The 17,739-nt window shown below is 39.0% G+C and overlaps 1 protein-coding gene across 1 annotated transcript in view; it reads left to right on the top strand.

Annotated features, from left to right (window-relative positions):
• The window catches only part of si:dkey-106n21.1 (solute carrier family 23 member 1), a 62,023-nt gene that overhangs the window by 7,209 nt on the left and 37,075 nt on the right, over positions 1-17,739 (top strand). The window contains exons 2-3 of the mRNA XM_065957053.1: positions 4,714-4,866; positions 14,850-15,007. Coding sequence (XP_065813125.1) covers positions 4,714-4,866; positions 14,850-15,007 — 311 coding nt within the window. The remainder of the gene's footprint in view (positions 1-4,713; positions 4,867-14,849; positions 15,008-17,739) is intronic.

The following is a 17,739-nucleotide window of genomic DNA, read 5'->3' as shown; positions in this document are numbered from 1 at the left end:
TAGGAAACCCCACAGATAGCTATCAGGTCGTAATTTTCCAAAGTTCACAATTCAGGAAGTGTCATAATGTTACACAACATTTACATGGCTGCAAAATGTAATAATAATAATACTTGTTGTTGAAAGACCAGGGGTCTCATTTATAAAAGAGTGCGTAGAATCCATACTAAAAATGTATGTGCGCCAAAAACCCGGAAATGGCGTGTGCACAAAATGATTCAGATTTATAAAACCGTTCGTACGCACACCTGCACGCAATGTTCCCTTTTCTAGATAACGATCCAACTGGAAATGTGCGCACTTAGATTAGTCCCATGTTCCGCCTTCTACACGCCCACATTCAACCATAAACGGTCAATGCAAAGAAATGCATACAAACGAGGGGGCAGATCAAAGGTTTTCAGCATTGGATCGCGGCGAAACCCGGAAGTTTAAACAAAGAAACAAAACTTTCTGACCCAGAAACAGAAGAGTTTGTGAATGAAGTGAAGGATAAAATGGACATATCGGTAGTTTACTGCAGCAGGAGGATCACAAACTGAAGAAAAATGACAGAGAATGACACCACGTTGCCAAAACATACGCCATTCATCATTACGCACGAGTATATCTGCAATGTTTACATGTAAACGGGACCCACACTGACTTCTTCATATTGTCAGAGTGCTCACGTCAGACAGCAGTCTGCCTCACTCTATCATATTAGTAATCAAAGGTTTGATCAACGAACAAAAACGTTTGATTGTTGGCCCCTTTTTTTCGTGGGAAACTCTGTCTGCTCTGTGACTAATTATGAGGATATATAGGCCTAATGATCGTTTCAGAGATGCCCCGACTTAATGTCCACACTTGAATTATTTACAGAATAAATACGTGCAACTTATGAAGACATGCTGAGAAGGGGAGAAGGGGGTAATGTGAGACATTGGGTAATATGAGACCCCCCCTGTATCTAGGCAACGGAACACATTTGTGGTCATGTGACCATTATGTTTTCAAGCCCCTCCCATTTCCCCTTGGCCATGAAGGAAAGGACCTCATGGTGCTGTGGTAAGCATGTTTTTTCACAAAAACATTTTTTTGCATGTAAAAGTAAATTTTCTTGCTGTCAGCTTAATTAACTGTTGTGCCAAAGCAAATTGATTCAGGTAGACAAACTTATATCATACATGTTGATGAACTACCAACATATAAAACCATGTGATGATGCTAGCTGAAGATTAGCCTGAATTGCTAAGAGAGGTCGTTTTTTCTAAAATTGTGGCGGTGGGGTAAAGTGAGACAAATGCACCATGAGGCACAAGTTACGTTTAGTCTTATTTAACATATTTTAATGTAATATTATATTACATATGTTTTATTTTTAATGTCATAAACATAGTAGAAAAGCCATCATGCCAAGGCAATACACCAGGAAGACAACCTGGGGCAAAACACCCCTCGAGGAGATGGAGAGTGCAGCCGCTGAGGTCAAGGAAGGAAAGAAGGGATAGAAATATTGACAAGTCAAGCCTCCTGAGATTCATAAAGAAAAAAGAGAAAGGGGAAGTAAAATCAGTAGCCTGGGGTGCTGAAGCTGGGCTAGGCTAGGGTGTGCAAGAGATCACATGAGTCTGTAGGTTAATTAAGGCCAACTGATCTTGCCACCAAGCTAAATCTTACAATAATGAATTGTCTACTCGAGGTGAAGATTGGTTTGGCAGCTTCCTAGCATGTCGCCATCTCTCTGTCTGAACTCCAGAGGCAACATCCCTGGGAAGGGCTACAGCCTTCAATAAAACTACAGTCGGGGAGTTCTTTGACAATCTGGCTGTAGTGATGGACAGGTGACAGAATAAATTATTTAGTTGCAAATGTTTTATGGAGGCTTTACCTGTAAGATTTGGTTTTGATTCTGATAAGGTTCTTTCCTTGCCTATCATCTTTAACAGGCATACATTCCCTCCAAACATGATTTACGATGTGGATGAAACAGGCGTCTTTACAGTACAAAAGCCACAGCAGGTCAGCTACACATGATACACTAGAGACCACCAGACTGATACTGAGTGGCTTGTGATAATGACCAGCTAGCTATTGACAGAATGCTGAAATTAATGCTATTAGTAATGTTGTGAATCTGTGAACTGGAAAAAATAAATGAAGTGAAAATAAATACAATGTACTTTAAGACCAGTAGTAGCCTACTGATTGCACATGCCATTGATTCTAAACTTTCTATTTGATTCAGGTTTTGACAGAGAAAGGAAAAAAGCAAGTCGGTTCTGTCACATCGGTTGAGAGAGGAGAACTGGTGACTGTGGTGTGTGCAGTGAATGCTGCTGGGAATGCCACACCTCCCATGTTTACCTTCCCCAGAGTTAAGTTTAAGGACTGCTTCATGATAGGAGCACCTCCAGGAGCCAAAGGTACCTCCACCAGAACGGGATGGATGAATGAAGACACCTGGGCTGAGTTCCTTTATCACCTGATACAGCACAGTAACTGCACCCCTAACCGTCCCACGCTGCCAATCCTGGATAATCTTAAGGCTCACATCTCACTCAAGGCCGGAGAAATAGCAACGGTATTGTTCTGCTCACCCTCCCACCCCACACATCCCATCGCATGCAGCCTCTCGACGTGACCGTGTATGGCCCGTTCAAAACCCAATACAGCCGAGCTCTTGATGGGTGGATGAGATGTAACCCTGGCAAAACAGTCTCCATCTACCAGATTGCAGGAATGAGGCCTTCATGTCAGCAGTGACACCACGCAACATCACTTCTGGATTTAGGTCCACTGGGGTTTTCCCATATAACCGAGAAATTTTCCCTGATGAAGCGTTTGCACCATCCATGGTGTCAGACCGGCCAAACCCTGAGCTGCTGCCTGCCACTGCAGATGATCCACCTGCAGATGATCCGGATGGTTCACCCCCTGCAGATGATCCGGATGGTTCACCCCCTGCAGATGATTTGGATGGTCCACCCCCTGCAGATGATCCACCTGCAGATGAACCACCCGCTGTAGATAATTTACTGGCTGATGCTAATCCATCCACTGTGCATGATCCACATGGATGTGCCTCGCAAGCTGACTCAGATGTGCCACGTGTTCCCAGCCAACCTGGATATGTGTCTCCTCGTGAAATCCTACCACTTCCCAAATGTCCCCCAAGAACACAAACCAAACGAAAGCGTGTGAAGACAGCCATCCTAACTGATACTCCTGAGAAGCAGGCAATTGAAAAGGCTTATAAAGAAAGGGAAAAGAAACTGAAAGGGAAAAGGCAAAATAGCAAAGAAAAGAGAAAACCGAAAAACAAAGCAACCAAAAAGAAAATCGTAGTTAACAGCTCTGAGGAGAGTGATGTCCCTGTCCCACTCGATTATGTGTCTGACAGAGAGCTCTGAGGATGAGAGAAGTGATCCAGGAAACACAGATCTGTCCGTGGGTGACTTTGTCATAGTTAACTTTGCAACCAAACACAGGAGCATCCGTTACATTGGCATGGTTGAGAAAGTTGAGGATGACGAAATACTTTCACAATTTCTCAGAGGAATCCAGGGAAACACGAAAGAGTGGGAGAGACCCACGTTTGCTATAATGGAAAATGATTTGGCACATGTTCCTAAAAGTGATGTGGTGAAGAAGCTGCCTCAACCTGAAAGGCCTGGAGGAACCACACAGAGAGAGCAACTCCTCATCTTTCCCTGTAACCTTCAGGGCTGGAATGTAGAGTAGGCATAGTTTTAAAGTATGACAGTAGGCTGATGTTCTAATCCAGGTGGGTCTAGTCCTGTGTTCTGAGTCCCAGACTGTTCTAGCTGGTTCTGATTGTCCTTTGCTCTGACACCCAGACACTAGCCGGCTCTAAGGGTCCTGTGTTCTGACCCCCAGACTGTGTTCTAATCTAACTGGTTCTATCTGTCATTTGAATGTTAATTAAAACATTTTGAATTATATTATGTTGTATTTGATTTTGTTCAGAGTTACTTTCAAGTGTTTAGAAAAAAAATGTGCTTAATTGACCAAACCCCATGATTCTGTTACTAATCCGACATGAATGTGTGGTTGTCAAGCTAGCTGTCAGGATTCTAACTGTTACGACATGTGTTGTTATGGTTGTTTCAGAGTTGAAAAAATAAGTGGATCAGTTTACCTTTACCCGTTTGATTTTTCTTGTCTGTCTCAGTTTACCCCTAAACTAGGGTAAAGTGAGACACAAGACCACTTTTTAAAAAACAATCATATTTTCACTGTTCTTCGTCCTGAATACATTCTGATAATTTCCATTGCTAGGAAACATCCTGAATTAATGGGAAATGTGTAAATTTTACTGATATATCATTTTAGCTCGCTTAGAGGGGAGCAAATGTAAAAAAAAATCTCACTTTACCCCACTCTCCCGTAACGAGAAGGTGAAATGTGTGAAGCCACAGATTACAAGATAGAAGGATTTCTGTGAACTATCCCCACTTCCGAAGACAAAACAAATCTTTCAGATATCTTTGGCTCTGTGAGAGTCTCTGGTATGTGAAAAACAGAAGTAAGTAACTGATTCAAGATACACAAGTGCTTTGAAAAACAGTTAGTTATGGGAGTTGGTGTCAAAACGGTGGAATGGAATTTAACCAGGACTAATTCGGAAAACATTGTCTTTTCTTTGATGTTGTTGGGAGACCGAAATGCCTTTGATGAAGGGTTTGCCTTTGCTTTACTTTTTCTTAGGTCAAAGACAGTGATGAAGAGCCACAGCTGACGGTCCACATCGGGGAGCCACACACAGAGGCCCTGGACGAGAGTGTCAAAAACAGGGTTGATTTGGTTTACTCCCTTAACGACAGGCCACCCTGGTACCTCTGTATTCTGCTCGGTTTCCAGGTAAATTAATCCCATGCCTTGAAACATTTACATGCTTTAACACCTTATTGACACAGATTGCCTTAGAAGTGTGTTGCTGCCGCAGCGCCAAAAATCAAGAGAAGGGAAGGCTTGCTTCATTTTTTTTTTTTTTTTTCAAAGATTAATTTGTCTGCATCTCTGTTGCTATGGTAACTCATCTTAGATACCATCTGCAGCGCATTAATTTGGAACACTGAACAGGCTGTTTAACTGGAATTACTTGCCTAGGTGTCCATATAAGAAAGGTTAATACACGCCCACGTGACACCCTTCAGCCAACCAGAATCGAGTATTCATGCAGACCATGCCATAACTTGAAATATGGAATTAAGTATATATTTTTTTTAACTCAAAGTTGAATCATTTTCTTAATTTTTTTCAAAATCAATATGAACTAAATTTTTGCTGTAGCCCTGGTGAACATCAAGATATTCGATCAACAGCAGCTGTTCTTATTGTTGATCAAACTATTCATGAATGAAAAAGTCCCCTATGATGGTTGTAAGGAAACCAGAGCTTGAGTTTTGTAGTAGAATAAATACCATAGTGAAATTATTTTAACTGCCATTAGTAATTCTAAGAAAGTAACCTGACAAAACTTATTTTTCTAAGTAATTTCCTTGATGAATTAGATTTTGTCCTAATCTCTTCTCGATACCACACCAGGAGTTTCGGATGCTGAAACTGTTTTTCACAAGCTCTAGGAAGCTGAACTTATTGGTTAGGCTTACCAAAAGAAATCAATGTCATGCTCAAATAATACAAAGTGTTGACTTTCGTATTTAACACTGGGAACGAGGGTCTCCTCGGCTTAATTTGTAGCTTATTACAGAATGGCCTGAAAGCTGCCTGGCACATAACTCATGCTTCCACCACGTGGTGTGCTGACTTGCTCAAAAGGATTTCCTGTAGAGGCACAAAATAAAATTCCAATTAAATATAAAATGAAGTGTGACATTTGTGCTGAGACCAGAGGGAGGAAAAATAATATGCGTCCATGTTTTGGATTCACTTTCATTTATGTGACTATTTCAACCTGACTGACTCTCAAACTTCGATGAGATTGCTTTGATGTCTCTTGTAGAAGTCCTCTAAGGATCCTCTGTAAACTAAATAGTGAAGTACAAATCAAGACTTACTTCAAAAGCTGCATTGCATTGTTGAATTAGAACAGAGATGCCAAAACAAATACAGAGACCCTGATCCCCCCCGACTTTGATAAATTGCCGTGGATAATCTTCAACAACATCACTCCAATGAGGTCATGCTTCTGCATAGCTGATGAATGAACTCACTTTATCTGCTTTGATCGCCTATAATTCCTAAGAAAATATCTTGTTCTCAATGTTAGCAAGATGTTTCAGCTAGCTAGATGCAAGCTTTGCCCACTGTTTTGTCCTCAACAAGTATTTTACTTTGAATTTGACAAAGTCGATTTTTACAACACTCTGCCAAATGCTGATTGAATGATGCTGATGAGAATAATGAGGCTCATTACACTAGGAGTAGTCAGGACTTAAGCCGTCCATACACTGTCATATCTAGCAGATTTTGACCAGATTTTTTTAATCGTCACAATGGTATTGAAGTCAGGCCAAATTTCATCTGGATCTTGCGTCGTTTGTTATTCTGATAACAGGGGGGCAACACTGTAGATGATGGCCCAAACTGCTGCTTCCAACCGGTCGGTTGACTGCATACACTTGCACAGTGAGAGCAGAGCAAAGAGCAGATTCCTCAATTGAAGGGCTTTTTTTCCCCAACAGCATCTGAATGCATCAGGGCACCAGCTATTTGATGCGTCTCCCCCTTCTATCAAGAAAGGTATGAACAAGAGAAACACCAAGAAATAGCTGTGGTTGTCCTGCTGCCAGGGAATACTTACAGGGAATGTTTCAGCTGCTAGGTAGCTTGTGTTTATTGGTAATGTAGTATATGTGTGTGTGTGTGTGAGAGAGAGAGTGTTTCTGACAGTGTGTGTATTTGAGCGCCGCTTATGAGACACCTGAATACCAGATCTGACGTCAACCTTCATCTTTGGTTATTGTGTGGTTTCAGAGCCTCCTCGGAGGCAGAATTTACATACTATGCATTTAAAATGATTGTGTTGATATAAAATTCATGCCAACTTGGTAATGTTAATCGTACCCCAACAAATTAAAACAAGTCTTTCTGCAAAACCTTTGAACAAAGAAAAAATATTCAATTGTACTATAAAGACTTTCACATTGAGTAAAACATGTGGTTTCCACCTTATAGCGAAAGCATTCATAAAGGGAACATAGGCTGGGTCCAAGCACAGGGAGGACTTATATCAAAGATAAGTCCATTAAAGTAATTTTATCATCATTTCAGTTAAAGAACAGCAAGAGCCGCCTCCTGTTTTGTATCAACATTAAATCTGTCACTTTCTTTGAAACCTAAACCACTGCGACTTGAAGTTTACATTTTTGTCCTCCGAGTGAACTCGTTCAGCATCATTTATACAACATGTGGGTAGTAGTAGTCCAGGTATGAATTACTGTATTATTTCCTGATTAGTTATAAATTACCCCTTATTTTAGTGGCTTTTTGGTAACTGGACCAACGGATGTAATCTCCTCAGGAATGTTGGGACATTTAAATGCCATGAACCCAAATTGAGCGATCAGCTTGTCAGCATGCTCATTTCTTAAACTTGAGACATGAAGGTAAAAAGGAGAAGGAGAAGGTTAATTTTCCACCCAAGGGAATTGCACTGTTTTTCCTCCCAAAACCTTTCAGTTTTTTTGTACACGTTGATGTCACATCATCGTTTTTACGTGCGCACAAACAACCTGTTTCCCAGAAAACCCAAACTCGACTTCACAACTTGACTATTTGCCATCCATCCTCAAGAGATTGTGTTGTTTTCAGTGGTGTTATTGTTTGTTTTATGCAGTTCAGGAAAAGTGTAGGCTCTCTCTGAGCCAAACAGAGAGACTAATGCACACTTTTATCACTAGCAGGCTGGACTATTGTAACGCTCTCCTTTCTGGTCTTCCTAAAAACACAACCAATCGGCTACAGCTACTACAAAACTCTGCCACATGAGTACTGACAAAGACCAGAAGGAGAGCACACTTCACACCTGTTTTAGAATCTTTACACTGGCTGCCTGTTAATTTTTGTGTTGATTTTAAAATGATTTTATTAGTTTATAAAGCACTAAATGGCCTTGCACCAGACTACCTATCAGAGATGATTTTAGTTTACGAAACAGGAAAGCCACTCAGATCCTCCAATTCCTGTCTTTCAGTTGTTCCATAGAGCAGGATTAAAAATATTTGGCGATGCTGCTTTCAGCTGTTATGCTCCAAGACTATGGAACAACCTTCCTGAGGGTCTGAGAGGAGCAGAGAATATTTAAACGCAGTCTTAAAACTCATTTATTCAGTCTGGCTTTTATATAATGCTTCATATAAATTCACATCTTAACATTATTGTATTGTCTTTTTTATCCTGCTACTATTTTAAATATTCTTCTCCTATGTATTAATTTTAATATCTTATTGCTTTAATGTGTCGTATTTAATTTTTTCACTTTTATATATATTTTTAATTCTTATTGGTGTGCATTAGTCTCTCAATGATTTTATAAACTACTTTTTCATCAATAACTTTTCTGCACTCTTGTAAAGCACTTTGAACTGCAATTTAAATAGTCTGAAAGGTGCTATATACTGTAAATAAAGTTTGATTGATTGACGACCAAGACCACTATCATTTTTCAACAGGCAAAATTAACATCCTTGACATGTCACAAAACAGAGTTTTGCTCTAATATTTTGATGATTTGTTCATTTGAGCATTAAAGGGGGACTCAAATGACTGTAGCAGCGTTATTCCAAAATTGTTTTGCAGCAGTACGTTATACCGTATATAGCCTAAGCAAAGACATCATTTCAGCACATTTTATTTTTGTACAATAAAATGTACAAATTTTTGGAATATTCACGTACTGATTGACACATGACGAGTGAAGTTGGTGGCTAACATTTTGGTTGACCATAATGCATTTTAGATTCACTCTGTGAAATCGATTCAGATCTTCTCGTGCCTGCGCACGCTTTATTTTCATACTTAATTTTTCCATTTATGACTGTGGTGCACTGCTGACAGCTGCAATGTTCTGTATATGATATGCGACATGAAACTGTAGTTAAAGTCTGGTCAAAGCTAAAAGCTTAATTTTCTTCAACCAAACAGTAAAAAGACTTTAATGTTCAATGGAGAAAGGTTTCAATGGGAACATGATCATTCCATTTCTTGAAGTGCTGGGACTACCCTGCCATGATGGGTCTTAATTTGAAATGTTAAGACATGCAATCCCATTGACATCCATTAGCCACATTAGCAGATGTTAGGTTTAAAAAAAAAAGTTGCCACACCAATACGTCAAACATTAGTTGGAGTTCCATGTCTTACTTATATACTTACAGAGAAGAGCACCCTTTGCTCCTCTGCTCTGTGTGCCTTTGAATTATAGGTATTGATTTGTGTTTGACACTTCAAAGACTTTAAAGAGAGTATCAACAGAGTACATCAATTGAAGAGTCGACAAGCCGTAAACTCTCCCAGAGGGTTGATTGTAAGAAAAATAATAGACCATATGTGTTCATGTCATCTGGTCACCATGAACACATTTTTTGACAAACATTGCAGGCAATATATTGTTGGGCTTAACATCACACGTTAAGCCCAAGGCAGGCAGTACACCTAAATGTTCAGCGTTGTAAGACAAGACAAAGGAGTTATCTGATCCTCCTGACATTTCGTTTAATGTATATCATGATTCTTCAAGAAGATTTAATAGTTTTTTCCCCTCATCTGACCTCTATTTAATCCACACCATCTCACACCCACACTAATTGTAAAACTCACCCTCGTATCGAGCATCAGGTCAGTCTGTTTTCGTTCAACTTTTACAACACACCAACAGGAGATATCTTCTTAGCTGTTGGTACGTTGAATCGGCTGGACTGACCTCCTAATAACACAGATTCAACAACTGGTCTAACAACACAATTGAATTTGGAAAAAATACATTTTCAATATAGGAAATTGACTTTTAATTTTTTTGGGAAAATGTATACTTATTTTTCTAAGGTTTTCTATTATGGGTCAGAGATGTACTACGACACTACGTCAACATTTTTTCTCTTTGGGTTGTTGATGATAACAGTGTTTATCTCGTCAACAAAATAAATGACGAAAATATTCGTTGACGAAGGTCTTTTTAAATTAGTCAACTATGATGAGACGAAACTCCGCTATTTGATGATCTGATAAATAATATTACTTCATCATCTAATTGACGAAAATGTGACGAAACGAAAACAAAATTGCAAGTGATGATTATCACTTGATAAAGAAGCGTTAAACCCCCTCAGCTGTTCTAAAATCATTGTTAACCATAGCAGATTTCATCAGAAGTGTGCGTGTGTGGTGAGTGCAACAATGCGCCTCTCGCCTGCAGGTCCGTGAAGCCCCGCCCCCTGGAGCTTTTGCTGCATTCAAGTGGTGTCGGAAACATCGGGAAAAAGAGATTCTAAGTTGTAAAATGCACATGAACGCCTGCTCAAGTCGGACCAAAACTCGGAAACTCAAGAAATATTCAAGTGCCCGACTTCCCGACTTGATGTCAGAATCGTCGCCACATGGGGGGCAAAATATTTTTTGTTAATGTTAACATACTGTTTATTAGCCTAATTCACGTATTGCACATTAACTTTATTATCAAATATAACTTTTAACAGTCACATTTCACTGATCTTCTTTGTAGCATCAACGCTTGTTTGTACTTTCCAAACTTAAATCATGTGTACACGCTGAAGTCGGAAGAATGACTTCCCAACTCGGAAACTTGCTGAATGCAGCATAAGTGAGCTTCTGATAATCAAAATAAAAGCTTGCGTCTGATTTTGTTGACTAAAATATCTTCTATTTCCGTCAACTAAAATGATGTGCAATTTTAGTCAGTGACTAATTGACTAAATTAAATCAATAACAAATGATTAATATCTGACTCAATCTGATAAAGGACATTTTCATCAGGGGACTATGACTATGACTAAATTAGAAAATTGTGTGAAGTTTAACACTGGATGATAATAATAATAATAATAATAATAATGATAATTATTTTAAGTAAAGCAAGCTTTATTCTTCATGTCTTACTAACATAGTTTTCAAAATTAAACAGATTTTTGTGACTCTCTTTTACTTCACAGAAGTTAAAAAAGGAAAATATAAAATATATATCAAGTGGAAAAAGTTTTGTACCACAACTTGCATCAGTCATTGCCTTAAACATGAAAACTACAGTAGTCCCATTTCGAGCATACCTCATTTATTTACTGTATGGGTAAATCAGCCTCTTGTGGCTGACATGAGTATTACAGAAACAAATACCAGATAAAGGGGGCAAAAAAAACTTTGATTATTTTGGTAAACTTTCCATCTTCTTATAACCAAACAATAAAGAACCAGAGAAACTATCTAAGACATCATCTTACCTGTGTTAACTTCTTACAAATACGCTTAAAAAATCAGCTTTTGTCAGATAATAATCAGAAGTAATGAACACAACAAAAAATAGACTTAGAAAATGGATATCCAGATAATATTTGGTCGCTCTTCTGTAGCCAAGCCAATATATATATTTTTACCCACAATAACTGTACCAGATACTTAACATGAGAGTTAATACATCTGACAGAATCATTGGTCCTTTGGTACCAGACCAAGAAGCCATTACTGGACCAATTAGCCATCCGTGCGGTGTGTGTGTGTGTGTGTGTGTGTGTGTGTGTGTGTGTGTGTGTGTGTGTGTGTGTGTGTGTGTGTGTGTGTGTGTGTGTGTGTGTGTGTTAGTTTCTGTCAAGTTTCCCCATTCAAATTGTAAACACATTGAGCTTAGTGTAGCAGTGGAGGAACTAAGGTGAATAAATCTTCACAACATGAGGCATCAGGAATCCTTCCTCTGTCATGACATGGACCTTGTGCATCTTTAACTGACCTATGGGAGTTACAGGTCCAAAAATACCTCCATAAATCTTATGAGGCCTATCAACATCTGTCCTCAATCTTTTTTCATGGGAATCCCACCAACACCCCCTTCCCCCTGACTCCATCAACACACACATGCAGACCCAGGAAAGAGTGTCCAGGAGAGTTAAATTGTTACTTAATGCTGCAGAGGTTTAATCTTCTGCATCTATTTTTCTTTTAAAAACATATTTAAAAACTAGAAATGAGTGTATCCATGTATGTGCCCCCTGTAGTCCTGATCTTGTAGTAGGTCAGGGACCATATGTGACCACATTAACCTTGTTTTAGCCATCTATCACTGGCTCTCAGAATGTTTTAGAATTGATTTCAGGATATTACGGCTAACCTTTAAGGCTATTCATGGCCTCTGTGCATGCTACATATTTGACGCCTTGGTCCCAATCAAGCCACTGTGCAGCCTAAGATCCCCTGGCAGAGGTCTTTTATGTTTATATGTTTAAAACAATGGGGGACAGAGCATTCCAAGCCCCAAAGCTCTGGGAGGAGCTGCCGGAGGAAATCAGGTAAGCTTGCTCAATGACTACTTTTGAATCTCTTCTTAAATCATACTTATATCAAAGAGCTTTTTTTCCTCTTGATTTGACCTGTTTAAGTTGTCTTTGTTGGCTTGCACTGCTTTTTGTGCTTTGTTTTAGTCTTGTTTAGCACTTGATAATGTGGGTTAAGAAAAGTGCTTTATAATAGGGGCTCAGTGGTAGAGTTGACCTTCTCTTAACCAAAAGTTTGGGGGTTCGATCCCCAGCTCCTGCAGGCACATGTCCGATGTGTCCTTGGGAAAGACACTTAACCCCAAGTTGAACTGTTCTGTACAGATTATATTTAAATTAACCATAAAATAAATTAAAAAAATTAGACAAGACAGCTAACGAGGGTGAGAAAGTATTGAGAGGACAGTAGGGAATGACATGAAGCCAAGAACAAAAGGGTCAGGAATGACCCTGGGGAAAGAAAAAAAAAGTAAAAAAAGAAAATGAAAAAATCCTCCTGATGATTTGGGGGCTTCCTTTGTTGGGCCTGACCATTGATTCAATATTGATATGGACAATGTGTATTTTTCTCCTTTAGTGAAGCCTAAATTCCAACGCCATTGTGCTGAAATATTGCACTGATGATGTAATTTGGAACTTGGACATGAGCAGAAGGGATCTGGCTGCTGAAATTGCAGAATCGGCGCCACACCCATTCTGCTAACTAAAGCACACATTTAACTTCTCTACATTACTGAAACTGACAGAGACCTCTCAGGTCTGTGCATCTGTCTAGTTGATTCTACTGACTGGGTTGTTCATTTTTTACGTTGTGTTTTCTCTTGCATTTCCTACTCGATTCTCTCAATCTGGTTGACAACACTGCAAGGAGCCGAGTTTTAACAAAACAAAAAACAAAACTAGAAATGTTTAAACTGGACAGTATTATTCCCCTTTATTATTATTATTATTTAATATTTTACATGATGCGTCACAGATTTTTCATTTTGAGCTTGGTATTCATTCAAAACCTCTAAAAATTGTGATAGAGTTTTTACCACAAAAAAACCCCAAAACACTTAAATTCAGTCGCTGATGGAAAAGAATGATGTTGTTTTGACAGCAAACTTTGGTTCCTGAGGGAGAGATAATCCATGGCGTGATGGAAAACAAAAAGATTTACTGCAGCATCCCTCTTATTCTTAACACCAACAGTGTTACCTAGAGTGTTAATCATGCTAAGCATCAAAATATCTTAACGCAGGTGTGCAGTTTACACACAGGAGTACTGTGACAGTTCTGGTGTTATTTTACACCTTTCATAGCACCTGCTTATGCATCGTCTGTGTTTCAGTATTTTCCAACTATTGTTCATCATGTATACAGTATTTTGTTGATGTAAAAAAAACTGGATAACTTTCTACTATTTCAGTAAACGTGCTCATTATGTACTTTATACTTAGGATGCTTGGTCTTTAATAGCAACATTATTAGTTTGATTCCAGGGTTTGACCTTTGTTGGTCAACCTCCCATAATTCCTTTTTGTCTTCTTGTCATTGTCAGTCACAGCATTGAGACCTCACAATCAATCATTGAATAAAGTGGTCATTTGCTGCTGTTCACATTGTTTTTGTTTGAAAATGTAAAACCTCTGTTAGAACACTTTTGTCTTATTCAGCATTTCACAAAAGCTTGAACTATTCCTGATCTTTTGAAGCCTTACAGTATCTGACATAAGTACACAGTATATCAGCAGCTATGAAGGGGTCTCTATCATTCTTGTATTGTGGGATGTAAGAGCACAGTATTGCATGCTGGTAAAATAATTGCAACTGCTTTAAGAAACATATATATATTTTTTTATATGTATACGTGTTCAAAATAAGAGGATCAAGATATATTCAGGGTAAAGGAAACGTGTCGTGATTTGGTCTTTTTTAGTTTTGTTTTTCAGTGTTTAGTGTTTCTTCATGTTCTAGTGTGTTGTTCATTCTTGAGTTCTGTGTGTTTTTAGTGTTTCATGATTTAGTTTGTAGTTGTCCTCAGTGTTTCTTGTATTCCTGCTTCTGTGTGATTGCCCTGATTGTCCTCACCCGTGTCTTGTTAGTCTCAGTGTTTCTTCCGTTCTGTGTCAGTTCATTGTATGTTGTTTCTATGTCGGTTGTTGGTATGTCTGTTTTTGCTCGTGCTCCTCTGTGGCTCCCTGTTTTTGATCCGTGTGTTTTTTGTTGTACTTTCTGAAGTGAGTTTTTGTTTACCTTTTTGTTAAAATAAATAGTTAGTTAATTCTGCACTTGGTTCCATCTCTACTCGTTTTCTGACAATCGTAACAAAACGTTGTTACCTTTTTTTTTTTTTTTAAATTGTCTGAAATCTCTCCTCCTTTGTCTCTCTCTCCACAGCATTACATCCTGGCCTTCGGTGGCATCATCGCTGTCCCCCTGATCCTGGCTGAGCCACTCTGCATTAAAGACAACAATAATGCCAAAAGTCAGCTCATCTCCACCATCTTCTTTGTGTCAGGATTATGCACGCTGCTGCAAACAACATTCGGTACCAGGTAATACCCACAGCGCCCGGGCAAACAGAACGCACCAGATCACACAGAGACACTAAAAATCTACTTAAAAATTTTTCCACACAGAAGTGAGATATCAATTCTTCTTCTGCTTGAGTGTAAAGTATACTCTTAAACTTTGTGGAATGATACTCGTTGGTATGTCAATGTTTGTGTGGTGTTTTTTTTTAAAGCAAGCATTTTCAGATTTACAGCCGGATAATAAAAAATAGAAAAGACTCCTGTAATAAAACCAGTTCTGCAACTCATTGATTCCCGACCTTAGGTCGAGGGGGGCGGGCTTTATCTGTCCTCAGGTTGTCAAAAGATTTGCACATATGATCTGAAATCATTCTAACACACTCACTGGATTATTATTAACAGGTCTATAGGTAAGAATTGTGTGGCTGGTGCTTTTCCATTTTAATGTTCAAAGGGAAAATGTCCAGCTCAAACAGAGACATTTATCAATGGTAAAGATTCTATTAAAAACAATTCATGTTAAAACATTTTACAGCACTTCATTGGGTCAATATGTATTGTTCCAACCCATCTTGATGTTAGGATTAAGGTCCATGGGGATGGAAAAATACAAAATCCAAGATACTTCTCAGAGTATTGAAACTAAAGTAATGAGCCTTTCTGGGCAGTCTGCCCTCTCTCCTCGCTGAATTGGGACACCTGGTTGAACTTACCTAGAGTATGCTTGTCTTGAAGATTTAGACATACAAGTTAAAGCACACACGGCCGTCTCAGTGAAAAGATGAATGTTTCCCTAAATCATGCAAAACATGCAGACACCCCTTTGGTGGTTCATAGGCAGTTAAACCAGTCCTCTGCTATGCTCCATGGGACACTTGCAGTGGATCTGAGAGTTGCCTTTCAGCATAAGAAACTGAAATCATCTTCCTCAAAGACTTACAAGCTCAAGTTTACGTTGCATATTGTCGTTCCTCCCTTTTTTATATTAGAGCTGTGAAGCACTGGTAGCTGTTTCGAGCTTTGCTAGGAAACCTTCTGAAAGTGATGCATCAATCTCTCTGCTTCACCTCAGTGTAGCTGACACCCACTCGCACAGTAACGTGCAAAACAGCACAGGGCTCCACACATACTTTCTTCCCCCTCAGCACTGCGGTAACATTAAGCCAGAGCAAACAGCTAATGCTTTTGTTTCAGTTCTCCACCTACACAGTTTGGCAACAGTTTAAACGGAAAAGAAATGTGATCCCAGAAAACTCTCTGACATTGAAAAATAAGGAAGTTAATCTCTATTTTTACAGCACTCTTCATCACTGCAGGTTGTTTTCAACACTGGCTTTGTGAAAATAAAGAATAGAGGGATCAAAACACAAACATGCAGACAAAGGTGCATGAAGATCAGTTTGCTGCAACACTTCTGAGGCTGAGAAAAAATACATTCATGCACAGTTCACATTGCTGAGCAAATGAAAAATCCAATCGATTTCTCTTTTAAAGCAACAATATGTAGGAATTTGGTTTGGTGCTCTTTGGCGCCCACCAAAGGTCTCTGATTGCAACCTCACTGTTGTAAAACACAAGTAGTGACACTGCTAGCTTCTGCAGCTCATGGTTGGCAAACTGTTTGAGTGTGGTGTTTTACAGTTACATCATGTCTATAGTCTGTGGTTAAACGGCTACTTTGGAGAGAGTCATTTTTGATTGTAGTTGAGATTGGTTTGTAACGTTCCAAACTTAAGCTAACATAAAGATCCATAAGGAGAGACACACCTTTTCAGAGATAGATTTTTCAAGATAGATTTCTTATTTATTTGTATGCACGCCTGAGACATACCCTTTGGCCTTGGGTCAGATGATTTTCTTCACCTGGTAAATCTGCTAAACATGAGACCATGATGACATTAATAATGAAACCTAGCGTTACATCGCAATCTCTTGTGAATAGTCTCAGCAGGATTGTAAACACTGAGTTGTTGGCTCGTTACTTTCTAATTATCAGACAGAACAGAATACCTACTTTCTGATCAGTATTGTAATCAGTCTGATATTAACTCTAGTTGGGCTTCTGCCTCTAACTCTGTTTTTCTTCTTAGGTTTTCTGTTACCATCCTCCTCTGTCTCATAGCCTTAGCTTTTGTATCAAACAGTACAGAGACAGACAAACTAGATGCTTTGTAAATGAAGGCTGCTGTGAGAATCAGTGCCATAAATCTGTACACATTTTTCTTAGGTTATCGCAGCCTGTTGCCAAGGTTACATGGTGCAGTATACAGGTGACTTTGGTGCGCTGTGGACATGGGAGTGCCACCATTCATCCTGTAGAAAGTCATTGTGCTATTAGATCGTTCTTTAAAATACTGACAGTATGGGTTTAAAATCTTGAACCATTTATCATTTAATTCAGTATTTATGGAAGTTTGTAAATTTGGTTATAGTTCTAAAAAAAAAAAAAGATAAATAGCAAACTTAAAAGCGGCCTGAAACCCGACAGTCATGTGCTTTACAGCAGGAAATTGTCATTGTCAGACAGGGGCTGTTTCCGAATAGCCACAGTTCAGTAGGTAGTACGTACTTTACAGTAGGGAGATTCAGTATACTGAACCCTCGTGGTCATTCAAGTATGCATTTTTTGGGTCCACCTCAGTATACTGAACATTTCAGTATGGATACTAACTTCCGGGTTTCATGCAATATGGATTGGATGCGTGCTTTCAGGAAATGAATTGTATTTTACCACCCACAATGCTGTGCGAAAT

Source organism: Labrus bergylta, chromosome 7, assembly GCF_963930695.1.
Source record: "Labrus bergylta chromosome 7, fLabBer1.1, whole genome shotgun sequence".
NCBI classification, from domain to species: domain Eukaryota; kingdom Metazoa; phylum Chordata; class Actinopteri; order Labriformes; family Labridae; genus Labrus; species Labrus bergylta.
The sequence above is the reverse complement of the archived record's forward strand: the minus strand, read 5'-3'. Positions and strand labels throughout refer to the sequence as shown.